This window comes from Micropterus salmoides, unplaced genomic scaffold (assembly GCF_014851395.1).
Source record: "Micropterus salmoides isolate LMB-PRFRI ecotype aquatic unplaced genomic scaffold, ASM1485139v1 Ms_hic_scaffold_19, whole genome shotgun sequence".
NCBI lineage: Eukaryota > Metazoa > Chordata > Actinopteri > Centrarchiformes > Centrarchidae > Micropterus > Micropterus salmoides.
The window spans coordinates 8,325,279-8,343,122 of record NW_024041039.1 but is presented as its reverse complement, the minus strand read 5'-3'; the positions used below and the strand labels follow the sequence as shown (position 1 = coordinate 8,343,122).

Genomic DNA, 17,844 nt, shown 5'->3' with positions numbered 1-17,844 from the left:
CGCTCTTTATTTACATAACACTTGGAACCGAAACAAATCTTGGTGAAAATAAGCAGCCTTGATGACACTGTCACTCTAAACTCATTTAACAAAAGATCCACCTTTTCAGGAGCTTTAACCAGGACAGATGTGTTTCACAGGCTTATTGCACTTTCTACCAACCAGTAGCTAGCTAATCATGATGGACATTGGGTTGATCGATAGTCGATCGTGGTGTTGGGCTTCTTGCCTGTAAATAGTGAGTGAGAACCAAGTACAACACATGTTGTGACATGATCATCCCGAATCAGGTTTACATATATCAATAACCACTTGGTCTACATTCTCATTCAACCTACTCCATGCCCTATTTATCTTGGGATAGATGATTGTTCTTGTGTGTGTTTCTGGTTTCCCTCTGTATTGAGTGCGTTTCTCATGGTTTTAGAGAAAGTTCCCTCTTGTGACCAGGAGCGACAGACCGCACTGGACGAGGCTCGGCAGAATCCTCGTGAAGCCATTTTTATCCCTGACTGTGGGACCGGAGGCCTTTACAAACCGGTCCAATGCCATCAGTCCACAGGCTACTGCTGGTGTGTTTTGGTGGACACGGGACGGCCCATTCCTGGAACCTCCACCAGGTAATAGCATTTACTTTTATTAAGGTACTATGGCATTCAGATGTCCACTGGAAAATATAATAAGCTTCCTTTCCATTTTATTGAGTGTTTATTTCTTTTTCTGCCAAACTGAGACTGGCAATCTTATATCCTGGTAGCAGGACAGGTAAAATGAGGCAAAATCATAATCTTTGTTCAGTTTGGTATCAGCGCTGGACAACGCATTTGGAAGCACAAGCAAGACTACAAAACTTTCATGAGAAATGCCAGTCCTAAACACATACAGCAGCTAGTTTTAAGGTGTCTCTGGCAGTAAAGTCTGTGAATTTAATTTTTAATAATAACAATCTACAGCCAAAGCAGCTCTGTGAGGATTATTGAAGCATGTCACTTTAAGATAAATACTAATAACAGCATGCTAACATGCTCATAATCACAATGCTAACATTCTCATCTTAGTTTAGTGTTATAATGCTAACATTCTGAGGCTGATAGGAATGTCATCAGTTTTGCGAGTATTTGGTCAAAACCCAAAGTACTTTGACTGAAACTGTGATCCGATGATAGCACTAGATAAGAGATAAAGGCATAAGTGAAGGATTTGTCGTTTGCAGCGTAAACTCACAATTCCTAGAGGGCACGGTCTCTACAGATTCAGACACTGCCACACACATCTAGTAGATCTTAAATGAAGATTGAGGGGCATTATTTTTGTATGAGCCTATACATTCTTTTTTAGGAAAATCCTACTCATTGTGCCTTTAAGGGCTCACCAACTTTATTCAAATTAAAAAAATAATGTAAAATATGTACCAAAATCAAAGGCTATTCATCCAAAAGACATTGTACTTGTGGCACCAGAGAAGTCGTCAAAGGATCACCAAAGTCTTTAGGAGTCTGAAAAAAATGTTGTACAGTAGATTTATTGAGATATATTATAGGATAAGTGAAAACTTTGACCTGCTAAAGGCGCTAGAGCTAATCGCTAACAGCTACTTTCGCCGCTACGAAGATTTTGGATCCAAGTTGCCGTTGCTGGTTCGCTTGGTAAAACAATTAGCCTCAAGTTCTGATGGGAATATCATTTAGCTGGCCATAAACACTCAGTGCTTGATATGACATTTGTTTCTGTTTATATTGCTTTCAGGGAAATGGCGTAGGCACAGTGCGTTTATGCAAGAGCTGTATGTCACAGGGATGGAGATGAGGCAACAGAAAAATGTTGAATAAATGCGGCCCATTACTCATGTTTTGGTTGTTTAAAAACTTCTCAATATTACAACACAGTGCTAGACAAAGGGAAAGAGATTGGATGTTTAAAAACCTGTAAGCATGCACCAGTAAATAGATGACTTGTTTTTGTTCCTCAAGGGGCATCATCATTCTCTCTCCACAAAAGGGTTTATGTTTTACAGGATGAGGTACAGACTTTTTCCAGTCAAAAAAGTGAGTTGGTGTTTGGCCCTGCTATAGTTTGAATCTAGGATAACTTAGTTTAGTTTTAGGTTTAGTTTCACATCAATGAGATACCAGCGTATTTTTAATTGACAGCCCATAAAATAAATCACTTTCACAGACCTAATTCCCATCTGCACTGAGACACTGAATGACAACCTTGAGGTGATTTTTTCCCTTCACATTACAATCTAATGTATTTTGGACTAGACCTCATGTCACTCATCCCAAATTCTTTCCTCTGGACAGCAATGTGCAAAGTTATGCATCAAACATCTCATCTTCGATCAATGGCCCTGCGCTGTGAAAAAAAGGCAAATGAAACACACATGCTCAATTTTCCGTCCTATTCAAGAACCACTGATTGAATAGCCAGGAGAAAACGAGTCATGCTACGCATAATGCCAAACTGTTTGTCATGGCTCCGAAACAAAGCTTTGTGCACGTCAAATCAAATTAATTTATTAATTTGCGTTTACTAAAAGAAAGGTCAACGACCTTATCAATAATTCAGTAAAGATCAAAAATGAATACAGAGATTAAAGCTAAAGAACAACAGGTTGTAGTTTAAGAAGTAAGAGAAGAATGCATGTGAAGAGATTAGGGAGAGTATATTTTTCATCACTAAGCGAGGCACAGATATTGGTCCTGCAACAATAACATCTCCTGGTTTTAAGCTCCACTTCAGATTGTTCTGTGGCCTGGAAGGAAAACAAGGAAAATCTTTTGCAGTTTTGTTTTTGTTTTGTTGAGTCTTGAGTTCGAGGCTTTGTTTGATTTTTGTTTCATTTCCTATGGCTGATCAACTTTGTCATCACAGACGAGCTTCTCCTCGGATATCTCAGGTTTTTCCACACATTGCTAAAACAGCTTTATTCTTTCCTTCTTCAGCTTCTCCTTCTGTTTCTGTCTCATGCAGCCATGTTTCTGCTGTCCTCTCCTCTCTGTGTAACAGGTACCAGACGCCGGAGTGTGACAGTGCTACATCGCGCAGCATCTCAGACACAGAAGATTCCTTCCAAGGCAGAGACCTGACAGGTTTTTCTCCCTTTTCACTGCAGTTCCATTCATTTGTGGGCTTGGGGGATTGCAGAAAATGGTGTCAAAACTTATTTTTAACAAATGAATGAAGTTTAAATATTCATTGGCACTAATAACAAGACCTAGAAAAAATAATCCCGACATTGACATTTTCCAAGCCCCACTGTTCTTAGCTACTTTTGCCATGCTTGTTGTTCTTGTACGACACATGTGCAGTTTACAACGATAACGGTCAGATTTACCACTGAAATTGTCAGTAAGTTTCAAGTGTCTAATTTCTAGCTGGTGACCTGCTATTTTGCTGTTGTTGGCAGATTCAGCTCTAACAATTAAGCTAACATTATCTGGAAATAAAGAAGCAGCAGTAATGTTCTTGAACAGCAGTGTAGAGGTAGTCTGATGCATGAAGTATAATAAGGGAAAATTTAAGATGAGACAGTTTCATTTCATTCTAACATAATGCTGGTTGGGCTTAAATACTTGGACAAGCAACACAAAGGTTAGATTTATGCTTCATTGTTCGCAATTGTTTCACTTTTACCAAAGAAAAGGTGCACATTACCCAACATGTTTGGAAAACATAACGCTATCTTGGATAATTAGTGTAAACTACCCCAAATCCAATAAAGAGTAGAGAAAGCTGCCAACATTACCTGTTAGCATGCTGGGTTAGAGTTTCCACACAATAGTGAAATACTATACAGTGGACTTGCTTGTCATGACTGTGGCTTTTAACCTGTAACCACACAGACTTAAAGTATGTAGTATGAAATCATCATCTTCTTGTAGGTAGCAAGCTAGTTAGCTAGACATGCATAGAGCAGACAAACACAAATACACTTTGGCTCTTGTATGTAGAATCTCTCACTACAGCCCCATGCATATCGTTTCAGTATGTGGAGAAATCCAAAGCTTGACCTGCTGGACTTAGTTACAGTTGTTGATTGGACAACTGCTGTCCAGGGGAGGGGTTTAGAGAACAGTCAGAAAATTGCATTGTACACAAGTATGTCTATTTTCACTTTTAACAGGAAATATTTTTTTTCCCACTTGCTTTGATTAAGAATTGACCAAATCACACTTTGTGGTGTTGGATTTCTTGGCAGCAAAGATCAGGGACTCTCCTCTAAACCAGAGGTCACAACCTTGGCTCATACTCCTCTGCCCTTGTTATTGCTCACTTACTTTTGTTGCCCCTCTGTTTCCCCATCATTTAAGGTTGCATTGTAACTCTTATTTAATTCCCCATCTGGTGAGTTTACAGAGTCAAGCATGACTCCTGACTGTGCAGCAGATGTGTGGCATGTTTTATGGAAGGTGTGAGTGTTGTGGGGTGGGGAGGCTGTGGGGGGCTGCTGGGGGGTGTTGGTGACCACAGGGTGCTGAATGGAGATATTTTTAATGTACTGTAGAGGGATTTCTGAACCACCACAACAAAGCATACTATTTCATTGTTGTCACATCAAGGCAAGAGGGAGAAAAGAATGCTTGAGAGGGCAGTCTATTAACAGCATGCAGCTACAGGTTCAATCTCACTGTACACAAAGTGGCACAATACCACTTCTGTCAGGAGGAACAGATAAGAGCTCTCCCCCTGAGACCAAAGGCTGGGATCTTCTAGTTCAGTCAGTTGAGGAACTGTATTTGTTCAAAATCTATATATTAAAAGAATTTCTATTTCTATTTGCTCCTGTTCTGTCATTAACCTGTAAAGATCAAGACTTTAACACAGTCTCAGATTTTATTGCTGCATCCCTAATGGTGGAGTGGTAAACATCACCTCACACTAAAATTACACTTTCCGCCTCTATGAAGCTACAAGGGTTTAACCAAATGTAAATTTTGCCATCTCTTCATTTTGTGGATTGTATGTGCCTACAAACTTCCAAAGTGCACAAGAGTGATACATGTCCACATTTGCAGACACCCACTGTAGTGTTGGTTCAGGGTTTTAAGGTTGACTTAACCAGCTGCTGTGTGATCAGTTTTCAGAGAAAAAAATCGAATGTTGGTGAACCCGACTTTATCTGGACAGAGTGCTTACCCAACACAGTTCAGCAAAAAGTTACTAATTAATTTTTATTGATCACTCTTTGTATGTGGAAAAGTCTGAACTTATCTCCAGAACTTAATATTAACATATAAACAAATGATGTTTATATGTTCAAAATTAGCTTTTTTCTTTTGAAATGGATAGTTGTAACTCTTTATAGAACTTAAAGATAATTCAGGTGAAAGAAAAAACTCAACTACTCACAGGTGAAAAACATATGGAACCTGCAAAGATGTGATTCTTCTTTATTGTGGACCTTTATTTATCTGACTCTGGCTGAACAGATCTGTGTACTTTTAGAATAATAACCTTGTTTGGTAAAGCTTTAATGTGCAAGTCTTCAGATTAACAAGATCAACTCCAAGTGGCCCTGAGCTTGTTTGACGCTGCCAGAGGTCCTGCACCACACTGCGCCCTTAACACCTTGCCACATACGACATAACGGTTTGCGCTTCATAACACCCCAATTTAACACTTGGATTAAGGCGCAGCAAGGCAGTGCTTCTCCGAGTTTGTCGTGTCGTAGGAAATGCTAATTGGATTCACCTGGTGGGGCAGCAGACCACCTCCCACAAAACCCCCTGAGCCAACACAAAAAGGAATGAAAAGACATGAACAGAGCAGAAAACAAGGAGGCCACAAGCGCTCAGAGGAAGGGGAGGAGGCCAGCGACTAAGACAGCTTGAGCAAAAAAAGGAGACACAGAAGATTAGTTTACTATGCAGCTGCGTTTGAAGTTTGACTTTAAGAGACACAATTAGGAGGGAAAAATTTGCACTGGTTTAGCCTCCTATTAAAACCATACATCTGGGCAATTAAAAAGAGCTACCCAAGGTGTTCAGAATTGCGTCATAAAAGTTAACAGGTCTGCACTGTTCAACACAACTCTCTCATCACCGCACACTTCTGTTTCACCTCTTGCCATGTGCCTCAGCTCTGCTTTTCTGAACTCTTAAAAAAGCAGCCAAACTATGTATTTCACTAACACACCACACATACAATGATTCACCAGTAATTGTGAACTTGTGAACATAAGCCAGTTAATAGATACACCCGGTTTGTCATTAAGCTCTGGACAAGGTTTTTATGCTTACTTTTACTATCCAACAGCCGTTTTCCGTTTGACGTCCGTCATACTGATTCAGGTATACTGGTGGCTTTAAAGGCTCTTCAGCTTCACTGTACTCTAATTACTCAAATTAGTTGTGGAAGGTAATTTTGGTCTGTTTTTGTCTTTGATTTGTGCCAGGCTGCCCAGATGGGAAGAAAGTGGAATTCATTACAAGCTTGTTAGATGCCCTCACCACTGACATGGTGCAAGCCATAACCTCACCAGCCCCCTCTGGTGGTGGGAGGTAAGTAGTGTCGTGTACGAGTGAAGACTCGAGTATTGTACCTAAGCAGGATACCTTATGGCTGATTATTCATGGAGGTTTTCCATGCCTTCTGGTTTTTCTTAAATAATCCTTCCTTCTGGTTTTCTGAATTGAATGCTAATATTTTATCTCTGACATGCAACACGCAGATCTTGGCACAGACGCTGACAGGGTTTGGTGTTCACTTTCCATCAATGCTAGAACTTGATGAGACTGAAAGGTATTTGGATAAAAGCTGTCTGTGCTGTCCTGAAAAGATTAATCACTTCTGCAAAGCACACCCAGCCCCAGACCTAGTCCCAAAGAACGGACTGGAGGCTGGTCGAGAAAAAGAAGATCCCATCGTTCTCCCAGCCCTACGTCCAGCGGGTCAGAGTCAGACTCTCATTCCTCTAGGTATCGGTTTAGATCACGCTCTCCACCTAAAAAAAAGGTATCGTCTCTGTCACTCTGGGAGTAGTTCCAGCTCCTCATCCCGTTCCTCCTCTCGGTCCTCTACCTCTGTGTCCCACTCTCCTCCCAGGAGGAGGAAGTACTCTTATTCCTCCTCTCGTTCTTGCTCTTGGAGCCGCTCCAGGTCACGGTCTCGATCCCTTCAAAGACGAACACAGTGGAGTAGAAGCAGTAGATTGTACAGCCCTTCAGGTAGACCTGGCTATGGTCACGGTACAAAGGCAAATGTGGAAGAAGTCAAGAGATGCAAGGGGAAAGCCATGGAGGAGCGCCGGGTTGTTTACATTGGTTGAATTCGAGCAACAATGACCCAAAAAGAACTTAAAGAGCGCTTCTCTGTAAAGAGCGCTTCTCTGTGTTTGGTGAAATTGAAGACTGCACGCTGCACTTTAGAGACCACGGGGACAACTATGGGTTTGTTACTTATTACGACAACAAGGATGCTTTTACAGCCATAGAGAATGGAGGCAAGCTGCGCCATTCGATCTGTTTTGGTGGAAGGAGAGAGTTCTGCAAGTCCAGCTATTCTGACCTGGATTCGAGTAGAGAGTACGATCCATTGCCTGCAAAAGGCAAGTTTCATGCACTAGACTTTGACACTTTACTGAAGCAGGCCCAGCAGAATCTGAAGAGGTAACACGAGGCCTGAAGCAGGAAGCAGCTGATACTTACCTCAGAGCCAACGGTTGGCTCCTCACCTGCAACACTGTCTTTACATTTAAGTTGTTGCATTAGTTTTGCATTTATTTTGTTTGTTTTATTTTGTTTCTGCAAGCTAACACCTTCTATTGAAGTGAAGATTTGTAATGAAAGTAGGAAAAGAAAAAAAATGGAATAAGTGAAATTCAATCTTTTTAAAGTTTATTTAAATACAAAAGTCAAATTTAAATTGTATGGAGAGAATCATTTTTAAAATGGGGGAAGGTAAGTGGAATAAAACTCCTTAATTACTGGGAGAGGCTATAATACATGTGAATGTATACAAACCTAAATAAAAAAAGGAACCTTAACTGCAAAAAAAAAAAGCAAAGCAGAAAGTTGATTTTAAATGATTTTAAACAGCAAGTTAAGCTGTAATAAAAACAAAGCTGCCTAAAGAATCCAGATGTACATCTTTTTTGGCACAGGATGTTTTGATTTCATTTCAAAATGGACCAATATTGTTTGAATTGAGTGTGAAGTGATGTGATTACACATCAAATGGTGTGTGTGTCATGCAGGATTAAGAATTGTTTATCAACCTATTTTAAATTTCAACATTTAACGTGTTATCTTTACTGTATTTATGTGGACTTCCTCTTCTGTATTTCCAGTTCATTGTTGTGTTATCAGATTTTGTTTTGTTACTACCCTTTATGCCAATCCTCTCTAGGTTTTGAAACATTCACGCTCTCACTCCCGTCTGTTCCTCTAACCATAACCAGGTTTGTCGAGCCTGATCCCAGTCACACTTTAGAAGAGAGGGTGGTGCACTGGTACTTCGCCCAGCTGGATAACAACGGCAGCCACGACATCAACAAGAAGGAACTCAAGCCGTTTAAGAGGTACCTGAAGAAGAAAACCAAACCCAAGAAATGCGCCCGAAAATTCACCGACTACTGTGACCTGAATAAGGACAGGGCAATTTCCCTGCAGGAGCTGAAAGGCTGCCTGGGCGTCAGCAAGGAGGGTAAGAGAAAAAGGAAAGCTGTGGAAAAACTAAGCAGGAGGAAACAGGGTGGTTGGGAGTGGGTTGGCAGGGTGATAGAGTAGGGTCATGAACCTGATATGAACCTCGGGCCAGCTGGAAAAATATGCATTTAGGGTCTTGTCTCCTTCAACACCTGGTTAGAGATGCCCTTTGGCATGCAGGACTCATTTTCTACAGTTTAACAGATACTTGGAACAAATATAAAACAAATGACATCTCTTATAGAAATATCAAATTGTTTATTCTCATAAATCTTCAAAGTACTTGTTGGTTGATCTGATTTCCATGTGTTTTTAAAATTGGCAAGTGTACAAGTGTACAATACAAAGAGCATTTTCCATTTATTCCCACATCAGATTTTTACTAATATATTCATCATGACATGGTTTCAAAAAGTCAAGTCAGTCTGTGGATTAGAGGAAGGGATGAAGTAAGTGTGGTGCATGTGACAAACAGATGTCTCTTGGCAATCTAAATAAGGTTCACCACTCCCCTTAGAAATACTGATGAATATTTAGACAAGACTAATGTATTAGTGGATCCTAGACGCTGTCTGGGCCGGATAACAAACTACTCATCATGACTGTACAGAACGGTCCTAATAGAGATCATTAACAACTGTCAAAGCGGCTTATAGTGAGAGGCTGCTGCCAGCTACAATCCAAATGTCATACAGCCAGGAGAAAAACTTTAACACACATTTAACACATGAATGACAAAGAAATTCAATTCATGAACAATAAATCACAGTTGGAGTGAAGGTAGCTGTAGGATTAAAGGCATATTTTAGGGTTTAGTGACTTAAGAATGAGACATCCACCTCTATCAAGTTTAATATTTGTTTTTCCCCCTCTTTTGCAGGTAGCTCAACGACAAGTGGCAACCAAGGGACAAGGCCAGGAACAAAACTGTTAAGTAAGGCAAACTAATACGCTTTAACTAAGTGGCTAGCTCTGGCTTTGAGTGCTGTAGCTGGCTTATAGTGTATCCCATTGACATGCACATTGGTGAAATGCATCAGTCGTACTCGATACAGCAGCATTTGATTTACATTATTTGTACAAAACATTTATGTTTGAGGTGTGCATCCTTATGTATCTGTATGGATGTGTAGGTATGTGTGTGTTTCAATAGCTAAGATGGTGTATTATCTGTTTTGCTGGTATTTTAGAGAGCTGGTGCGGTGTGTGACATCTCACCTCACGTTATGACCATAAAGGTAAAAATGACATTTGTGGTTTTATTCTGATTTTACTCATCAGAAATCAGAGAATGGTTGGCATATTTGCCTGATAAATTCAATGTCTATAATTCATTGTTAAAATAGTTGGGGTGTTAATTTTCTACCAATCAGTAGTCAGCCCTAGACTTGTGTGACTTTGTCTTGGTCCTTGGACAACAAGCAATTGGCCAGAATAGTCTTAAATTAACAAGAACCATCAAATGTTACAAAGGAATCGTAGTTTTTTCCTGATTGTCTTCTGATCTTTTAGTCTGTCTCGCTCTTTTTCAGTCTTTCTGGCTCCTCTTCTCAATCTTCTCTTTCAATCCATCGGGATCCCCCCCATTGAGCAATTATTGGTCCCGTTGGTGCCGTTGACTCTGGCCACTGGGCCGGTTCAGCGCCACATAGCACTGAGGTCATGTGTTTACCCTGGCGCGGCCCGGCTCAGGGCGGGCATAACGTCAGGCCTCTCGGACCGAGGGCACAGCTGCCAGGATAAACAGCCCCGGTACTGGAAGAGCATAGTAGGAAGCTCAGTCGATTGTTTTTGCTTTGGTCACCAAATCTCTCACCTTCATGCTTAAGAGCTGGAGTTAAATGGCCTGACAGCTTTATACTGCTCCTTATGCTACCACTCAGGCATTAGCTAGTGATAAATGTGGAGAGAGTGAGGTATGTAGAGAGAGGAGGAGAGACAGAGAAAGCCTGCATGAAAGAAGCAAAAGTCTGTAAGAACATATGGCAGCATTCTGCTTTGACTAAGATAGACAGCCATTGTGTTCAGGTATGCCTAGCTGATCCTCACTGGCCTGGATCCCTTTAAGTCAGGCTGCCTTTGCCAGGAATAAAATCTTATCATGCTCTGTCGCAGCTTTGGATCGTCACTGCAGTGTTGTTGGACATATTTACAGTTTACAGAACGTGCTTTTTGGTGAAGGATTGTGAGCATGTGGGTCAGAAAGGAGCACATCTGTATGAGGCTCCTCGCTCTTGACACGTTGGCAACAGCAAAGGAAAACATCTGAACACCTTGTGTGAGTTTTGAAGCGCTGGAGAGGGTGGCATCCATCCTCTGAAGAGACTGGAAACCTTGTTATAGATGAGATATGTAACAGAAGCCCAGAGCAGTGATTTCTTCTCTGTAAACCCTTCTCACAGTCCGGCCAGTGGTGAACAGCAGGTCTAGTCCCCAGCATTAAGTCTCATTTGCTGTGATAAACAAAATACAAAAATATCTCGCTATTACCCTTGTTGCAGTGGGTTTTGGATGCAGGGTTCATGATGTTCTTTTCAAAAGTCTTAACTCCATTTAGAAAGATGTAAACACATGTTTGCATAAGTGCAAACACATGCGGGTATGCATGTGTGAATGCTTGCATGCACAAAAACACATTAAATATGAGCAAACACAATTTTAAGATATTAGAGGATCCATTCTGAGTGCTAGCAGAGATTTTAGCAGTTCTTGAGCATGCTTAGTTATGTATCGGATAATTTTCCCTACAGTACGTGCTGCTGTGTACTATATGCAACTTCACACATAGCCAGAGTGACTGGGACTAAAAGTAATTAATTTATATAGGTGAGTAATGACGGACAGTAATGGTCTTGTGCCCCTGCAGACACTGGATCCGTTTGCTGGTGGATGATAAAAACATTGGCTATTCTTAAACTCCCGCCAAAATATGTATTCAAGAAGTTTCACTGTGATGTGGCGTCACAGTTCACTTTGAAGTCAACTAAGGCTGTTAAATATCTCGCCAACGTAGATAGCAAGGCCTTATAAATGAAACACAGATATGCTGATGCCTTCTAGATGTCAGTGATAAACAGCGGTGAGTTGTCTCAAGTAATAAATCGAACAGCACTGTGTTGAATGGAGTCTAGCGGTTATGGATAGTGACAGCTGCATGAGCATACAGGATCTTTAAGTAACCGGCCCCAAGTTGTACTACACAGTCCTGACTCGAACCAGCGACCTGGGTTACAGGAGGCGGAAGCGTTAGCGAGGAGGTTTAAACCCATGGACACTAGCGGTGGTCACTATTGCATCTCGTAGGGCGTTTGGGAGTGAGGTTACAATTACATGATTCAGTGTAGATAGAACAGTGGATTGTAAAATGTTTTTTGCAGGATAGGCAAGCTTTGTTCTGGTTTAAGAATCCAATTAAATTTTTTACGTTTTGAGTGAGGCTTCCAGTCAGAGTTTTGTAGGAGAAAGCAACCTTTAAAAAGAAAGATTTGGACTTTTCTTATAGAAAATAATTGGTAATAAGGTGGTAGCCTGATGGTGTGTATTAATTATAATTGTTAAATTACATATGTTCTTATAAAAGAAGGAAATATTGCCAATATGAGGAATATTGCCACTTGGTCAACTTCCTGCCCTGTTGTGCAGGTGAGGCTTGCGTTGACAAAAATAGACAGATGGCGTTATGCTTTTTTGTCCTGTCTGCTGTCCAACTCTTCCTTTCCCGTCTCCTTTCCTGCTCTCTCCTCTTTCTCTCCTGTTTGTCCTGGCTGTGTCTGTCATTAGGCAGGAATGAAAGGAGGGCATTATGAGGCAGGCCTGGCACCGGGGCCGCAGGACCATTAGAGAGCCCAGAGCCCCGTCGTCTCAGAGCCAACCGCAATTACTCCACACCACTTTTGTTATAATTACTGTGACATCAGCTCGACACACCGTACTGTGTTAAAGGTAACGGAGGTCAACAGAGAGGACTGTGACCATTAGATAAGCATTGCTTTGCTCACCATCACTACCTGTTACTCTGGTGATGAGTTTGAGAAAAAAAAAATCCTTGTTTCATGAGCTGTTCTACAAAGCAGACTCCAGCCTGTGTATCCATATCCTTAAGCCAAGTCATTTATCCCCAGTTGCCACCATGTACAAGTATACCATGATTCCCAGCTCTTGAGCCAAGTGTCTTTATTGGCTGGTCCCAGGTGAGGTGAGGCACTTCACCGCTAGACAGGATCTGCTTTCAGCTCTTTATCACAAGTGGGGCCAAGGTGTCCAGGGAGAGGCCAGGGAGCTTTGTGTTGTTAATGGCACAGACAGTGTCCTCAGTGACTGGGAGGAGAGGAGGGAGAGCACCATTTGCGGCTCTGGAGCCTGGTAATTGCAAAGCCGATTCATCAGCACTACTGTAGCTCAGCTCCTTACAAGAGAGACATTTATCAGGGCTAAAGAGACGAACAGCATGACTTCACTGGATTGAGGTATCAGGAAAAATGGTGGTACTACATAGTTCAACAGGTACATGCTGCCAAGTTAAATGGTTTATGACGCTGAATGTAGAAAATACTACAGTTCTTGTTAGTGAGTTGCTCCTTCTTGCTTGAATGTTAAAAATCCATGAACACTAGAGGGAGGCCAAACTGCAGTCAAATGACAGCCAGTCTGAGTCTTATAACTAAAATATTTTAACATTCAAACATCTCTCCATGATATCTTGGTATCCTGTTCTTACCTAAATGAATGTTGGAGTTTTTGCCAGACCCACCGATGCCAATGTTTTATCCGATAATATGGTCCAAACCATAGTGTGTATAAACATCCAAACCAAACAATCTACATAACTACTGACAATTTAGTGTACCTCCACCTAGTGTAATGATGTCGTCAGGTAAAAATGTCATTTTGGTCACATTTTCAAATGTTTACACAAAATGTCAAAAATCTAATTCCTTAAGATTATGTGGATTTTCATGTTTAATAAGACAATAGATATTTTTTAATCAACCCTATATTACAAACATTTGCAAATTACTGTAGTGATTTTGCACAGAATTTCCAAGAAATCACTCCACATACCAATGTAGATGACAAGCATTTCTTTACGTACTGAATGCCAAAATAGCTGTTGCTATGGCTGGTAACGTTAGCCTCTGCAACATCTTGTGCATAAAGCTTTATTTTAGTTTGTGTTTAAGGTAGAGAAATATGTTATAACTGGGTAGGTACAAATTGACAGTAACAAAATCGATGAAATTGTATTTACATAAAAATGTTACGACTAAAACTGCAAAAGTAGTCACCTGGATCCAGCCGGTAGAAACAGGTGGTCATAAATATTTTACTTCATACACTTAAAGTATAGGTGAAAGCATTCACTACTGACGTACTCATATGGAAGTTAACTTGTGATTTATGGATTGCTGGAAGAACTGTGATGCTTTAAAGTTTGAACAGAACACTCGACTCTGAAGCAAATGCATCCTCTGAGACTTGAGAAACTTCCAGATTGTGTAGTGGAATCAGCTGGATTTCTTTTTCATGGTTAATATAACCAGCCCTGACAGAGAAGGCACCTGTACATCCCCACCCCTCAGGCTGCTGCTCTGAGACACACACACACACCCGCCTGTAGGCTAGTTGAGAGATTAGATACATGTACACATACCTGCAAGCCAAACCTCATGCAAACACACAAATACAAATGGGTGCATAAAAAGATACACACCTAGACACACATGTTCGCACACATCTGCTCCACTCTGACAGCCATCTGTAAGCAATCTAAGATTGTTGTCCATCTCCTTTTCTCCCAGGCCTCTCCTTTCTTTCTTTCTTTCTTTCTTTCTTTCTCTCCCTTGTCATCTTTCTGTCCCACTCATCTGATTGATGAGTGAGCAGTCAATCTTTTCTGTAGCACACTGGCTGTCTTGTGCAGTTTCAGCACGAATGTAACGCAACACACAACTTAAGAAACCTGTTGAGTTGGTTGTAACATAACATCAGCACATGTGATGGCAGAATGGGATGTAGGTGGGGTACAGATGCTTAGCAGCCAATCCTTAGTTAGTGGCCACTGACTATCCTTCCTTTACTGTATAAGTGACATCTCAAACAACATCTTGCTGATGGAAAGAAGAAGAAATATACATAAAATATACATATGTCATAAACTTTGCTTCACATTGCATTTTAAAATAGTAACACTCGAAAGCAGAAGCCATATATTTTAACAAGTTACTTTAATTGGAGTTTTCTTTTATTACACTACTAGTTAACTTTGAATGGAAATAATAGGAAAAAAACAAAGTGATGTAAAAAAAAAAAAAAAAAAAGTTAAAAGCAAAACTGATGATACAGTACAATTATCTGATCTTATCAAACTAAAAATGGAGTCAGTTTCATTGTTTAACTGAGGGAAATGAAGCTGTTGAGACTTGAAGGAAAGGCAATGGTTTTAGACGAAGAGAAACGTTATCAGCTGCGGTGGATCTATCTGCTTTCCACACGGTCATTCAGAAACACAACATGCATCAAGGATAATAACTCAAAAATACATATTTTATTAAACTATATTCGATGTTACATACATTATGTAAATTGTGTGTGAGTCTGTGTCTAAGTGAGCTTCTGCCTGTTGAGCGAAACCACAGTCTAGTCACGCAACAGCTATGTGTGAGTGCATCTGCATTCTGAACACTAAATACATTTTTTTTCTTCCTCCTTCCTGCTCTTGTCTGCCTTTTCTGTTCCCAGTAGGTCGTCTAGTGTGAGAAGAGAAGGATCCAGAAGCTGAGACGAGAGCAGAGGGCACAGAGGGAAGGCATCTGTACGCTTGCTGACAGGAAAGAAAAAGATGGAGCAGAAAAGTTCCTGAGTTTCAAAAAAAAAAAGGAACAGAAAAACAAGAAGAAAACGAAGCGGCGCCAAAATATTTGCACTTTCTCCTCCCTATGTTTGACATTTTATCTGTACGTTTTTTTTTCTCTTGAAGTGACAGTAGGTAAGAATGAGAATATATTTGTAAAAAGATAACAGGCTCACCACTGGAAGATGTGTACGTTACCACATTTCCCCTTGTGTTTTAGTCTGCTGTTGTGATTCATTCTGTCCTACATAACAGGAACAGGCACTAACACGCATATTTTGTCTTATTAAATTCAACTTACATTTTCCCTGTTATATAGTTATCTGCAGCTTACAGGCCAGTGGTAACTCACTAAAGAAGAGCTTACAGGGAGTCACAATCACCCCAAATGTTGCTTGGTAAAGACAAAGTCAAAAGGAAGAGCTATGGCAATGTTGACAAATTTAAACGAATGTGTAATGTTGTATGTGAGCATGCAATATTAAGTGATCGCCATGTATTAGAAGTAAACTGTGACCATGAAGTCTAATTTATCAGCACAGAATTAGCTGTATGAATCCCTTTGCACTGTACAGAACTTTCTAGATACATTAACATTTTGGCTTAAGAATCAGATCTTTGTGTACAATGTCTGAGATGTGTTATGTCTGGTTTTTGTTCAGTACATACCAGTGTTGGGGAAAGCTAAGATAAGTAATTACTTGCTTGCCACACAGTTCCATAAAAGTGTACTTTCTGTGCAACCCAAAACCATTTTGTTGTATGTAGTTTTCTCAGTTATCAACATGTCTACAGAAGATTCCTTGAGGGGTTCATTGTTTTCTACAATTGTTTTTTTTTTTTTTTTTTTACAAAGTTTGTGCTAATAAAACTTGTAATAAACATTTCAGAAAAAGAAACATTTCAAAAGCCAATAGTAACAGATTGTAAGAACTGAAATATTGTGCAGCCATTATTTGTAATAACAGAGGTATGTCATGCACCCCCCCCAACACTGGTACAGTGCATACACAGTCTTAGCAGTATACTAACGCAGCTCAACACTGTAGCACACAGCAGGAAAAACATTTCTACATAAATGTGGCATTATTAACATATTAAAGCTGCATTAATGAATTGTTGACCACTAGAGGGCAGAGCCATTCCAAAACTAGACACAGACGACCCCGAACGATATTGTTATGGCTAAATGTTAGCAATGAATTGCTTCCTTACAGATGTAGCGAACATGGAGCAACATTATCATCCCATATTTCCTCTCTTTTTAGCTCTGTTTTGGTCTCAGCCAACTCCTGGGGAACTATCTGATTTCTTTAGCTGCTAAACGCTCCACTATATTCAGCCAGTTGCTTACTTTCTGTTTGTCTGTCTGGTGTTTGGTGCTGGGCTGGTAGTATATAGGTGGGTTATCATAGCCAATTTGCTGTAAACAGCTTCATGAGTGCGCTGAGACCAAACTAAATTGTGAATGTGCCATAAAAACAATGAGTCAGAAGAGCGGCAGATTTGGGTGATACTTCTGAGGGTACGTCTGTATGAGAGATCTCTTTCACAATCCATTTGATTTAATGTTGAGATATTAAAAATATTCAATAAATGCAGCTTTAAGTCCAAACCACAACGGAGGCCATTGGTTTACATATATCTTGTGTCACGATATGGTTCTAAGTGTAATTTTATATAAAGTTACAACTCAATCTAGCTGTTTTATTACTGTAATTTTCATTTTCTACACAATCAAACCCAAAAAACAGCTGAAGAGTCTGGCATTTCCAGTATGTTAATGGTGAATTCCGCATGCTCATGGGTTCATCAGGCTCTACTGGCTGTGGTTACAAATCAACAAATCTCTGACAAAGACCCCCTGGTGGGGATTTCATTTTTCCAAAACAGATCACAGTCCAGAAATTTTGTTTTAAATATTCTTAATGGTGCCAGGAGAAAAAAAAGTGGCACAGATGACTAAACCTAACCAGTAAATGTAGTAAAATGTTTACATGGCTCAGTATGCCGTTAACATCAGCTAATTTCAGCTGTCATATTCACGTTTATCCCAGTTATTGTAAACAAGAATTGGTGTTCACAAATGCCAGTTCTTTAAATAAATATTTGAGTCTCCACAGGAATATCAGAGTACATTTTGTGTATGTAAACACATTCATTGTCTGTCCTCCAACAGTTGATATCAGTCTTACTCTGTGAAACACTTACACCACACATACTCGGAGTTTTGTCACCTTATGTAAGACAATGTAGTAAGTAAAACGTCCCCCAAGGGTGAACGATTAACAGGGATATTACAGAGCATGGTGGAAAAACACTAGGAAAAGAAGTTTTGGAATGTAA

The 17,844-nt window shown here is 40.2% G+C and overlaps 1 protein-coding gene across 12 annotated transcripts in view; it reads left to right on the top strand.

The window, feature by feature from the left end:
• smoc1 (SPARC related modular calcium binding 1) overlaps nucleotides 1-17,618 on the top strand; it is a 56,286-nt gene extending 38,668 nt beyond the window's left edge. For 9 of the 12 annotated variants that reach the window (XM_038728680.1, XM_038728678.1, XM_038728676.1 and 6 more), the window contains 7 exons: nucleotides 428-620; nucleotides 3,010-3,092; nucleotides 6,398-6,503; nucleotides 8,402-8,646; nucleotides 9,529-9,582; nucleotides 9,839-9,886; nucleotides 15,387-17,618. In XM_038728680.1, coding sequence (XP_038584608.1) covers nucleotides 428-620; nucleotides 3,010-3,092; nucleotides 6,398-6,503; nucleotides 8,402-8,646; nucleotides 9,529-9,582; nucleotides 9,839-9,858 — 701 coding nt within the window. In that variant the 3' untranslated portion in view covers nucleotides 9,859-9,886; nucleotides 15,387-17,618. The remainder of the gene's footprint in view (nucleotides 1-427; nucleotides 621-3,009; nucleotides 3,093-6,397; nucleotides 6,504-8,401; nucleotides 8,647-9,528; nucleotides 9,583-9,838; nucleotides 9,887-15,386) is intronic. The other 3 variants (XM_038728670.1, XM_038728672.1, XM_038728671.1) reach the window with 3 other exon arrangements.
• The last annotated feature ends 226 nt before the right edge of the window (nucleotides 17,619-17,844 follow it).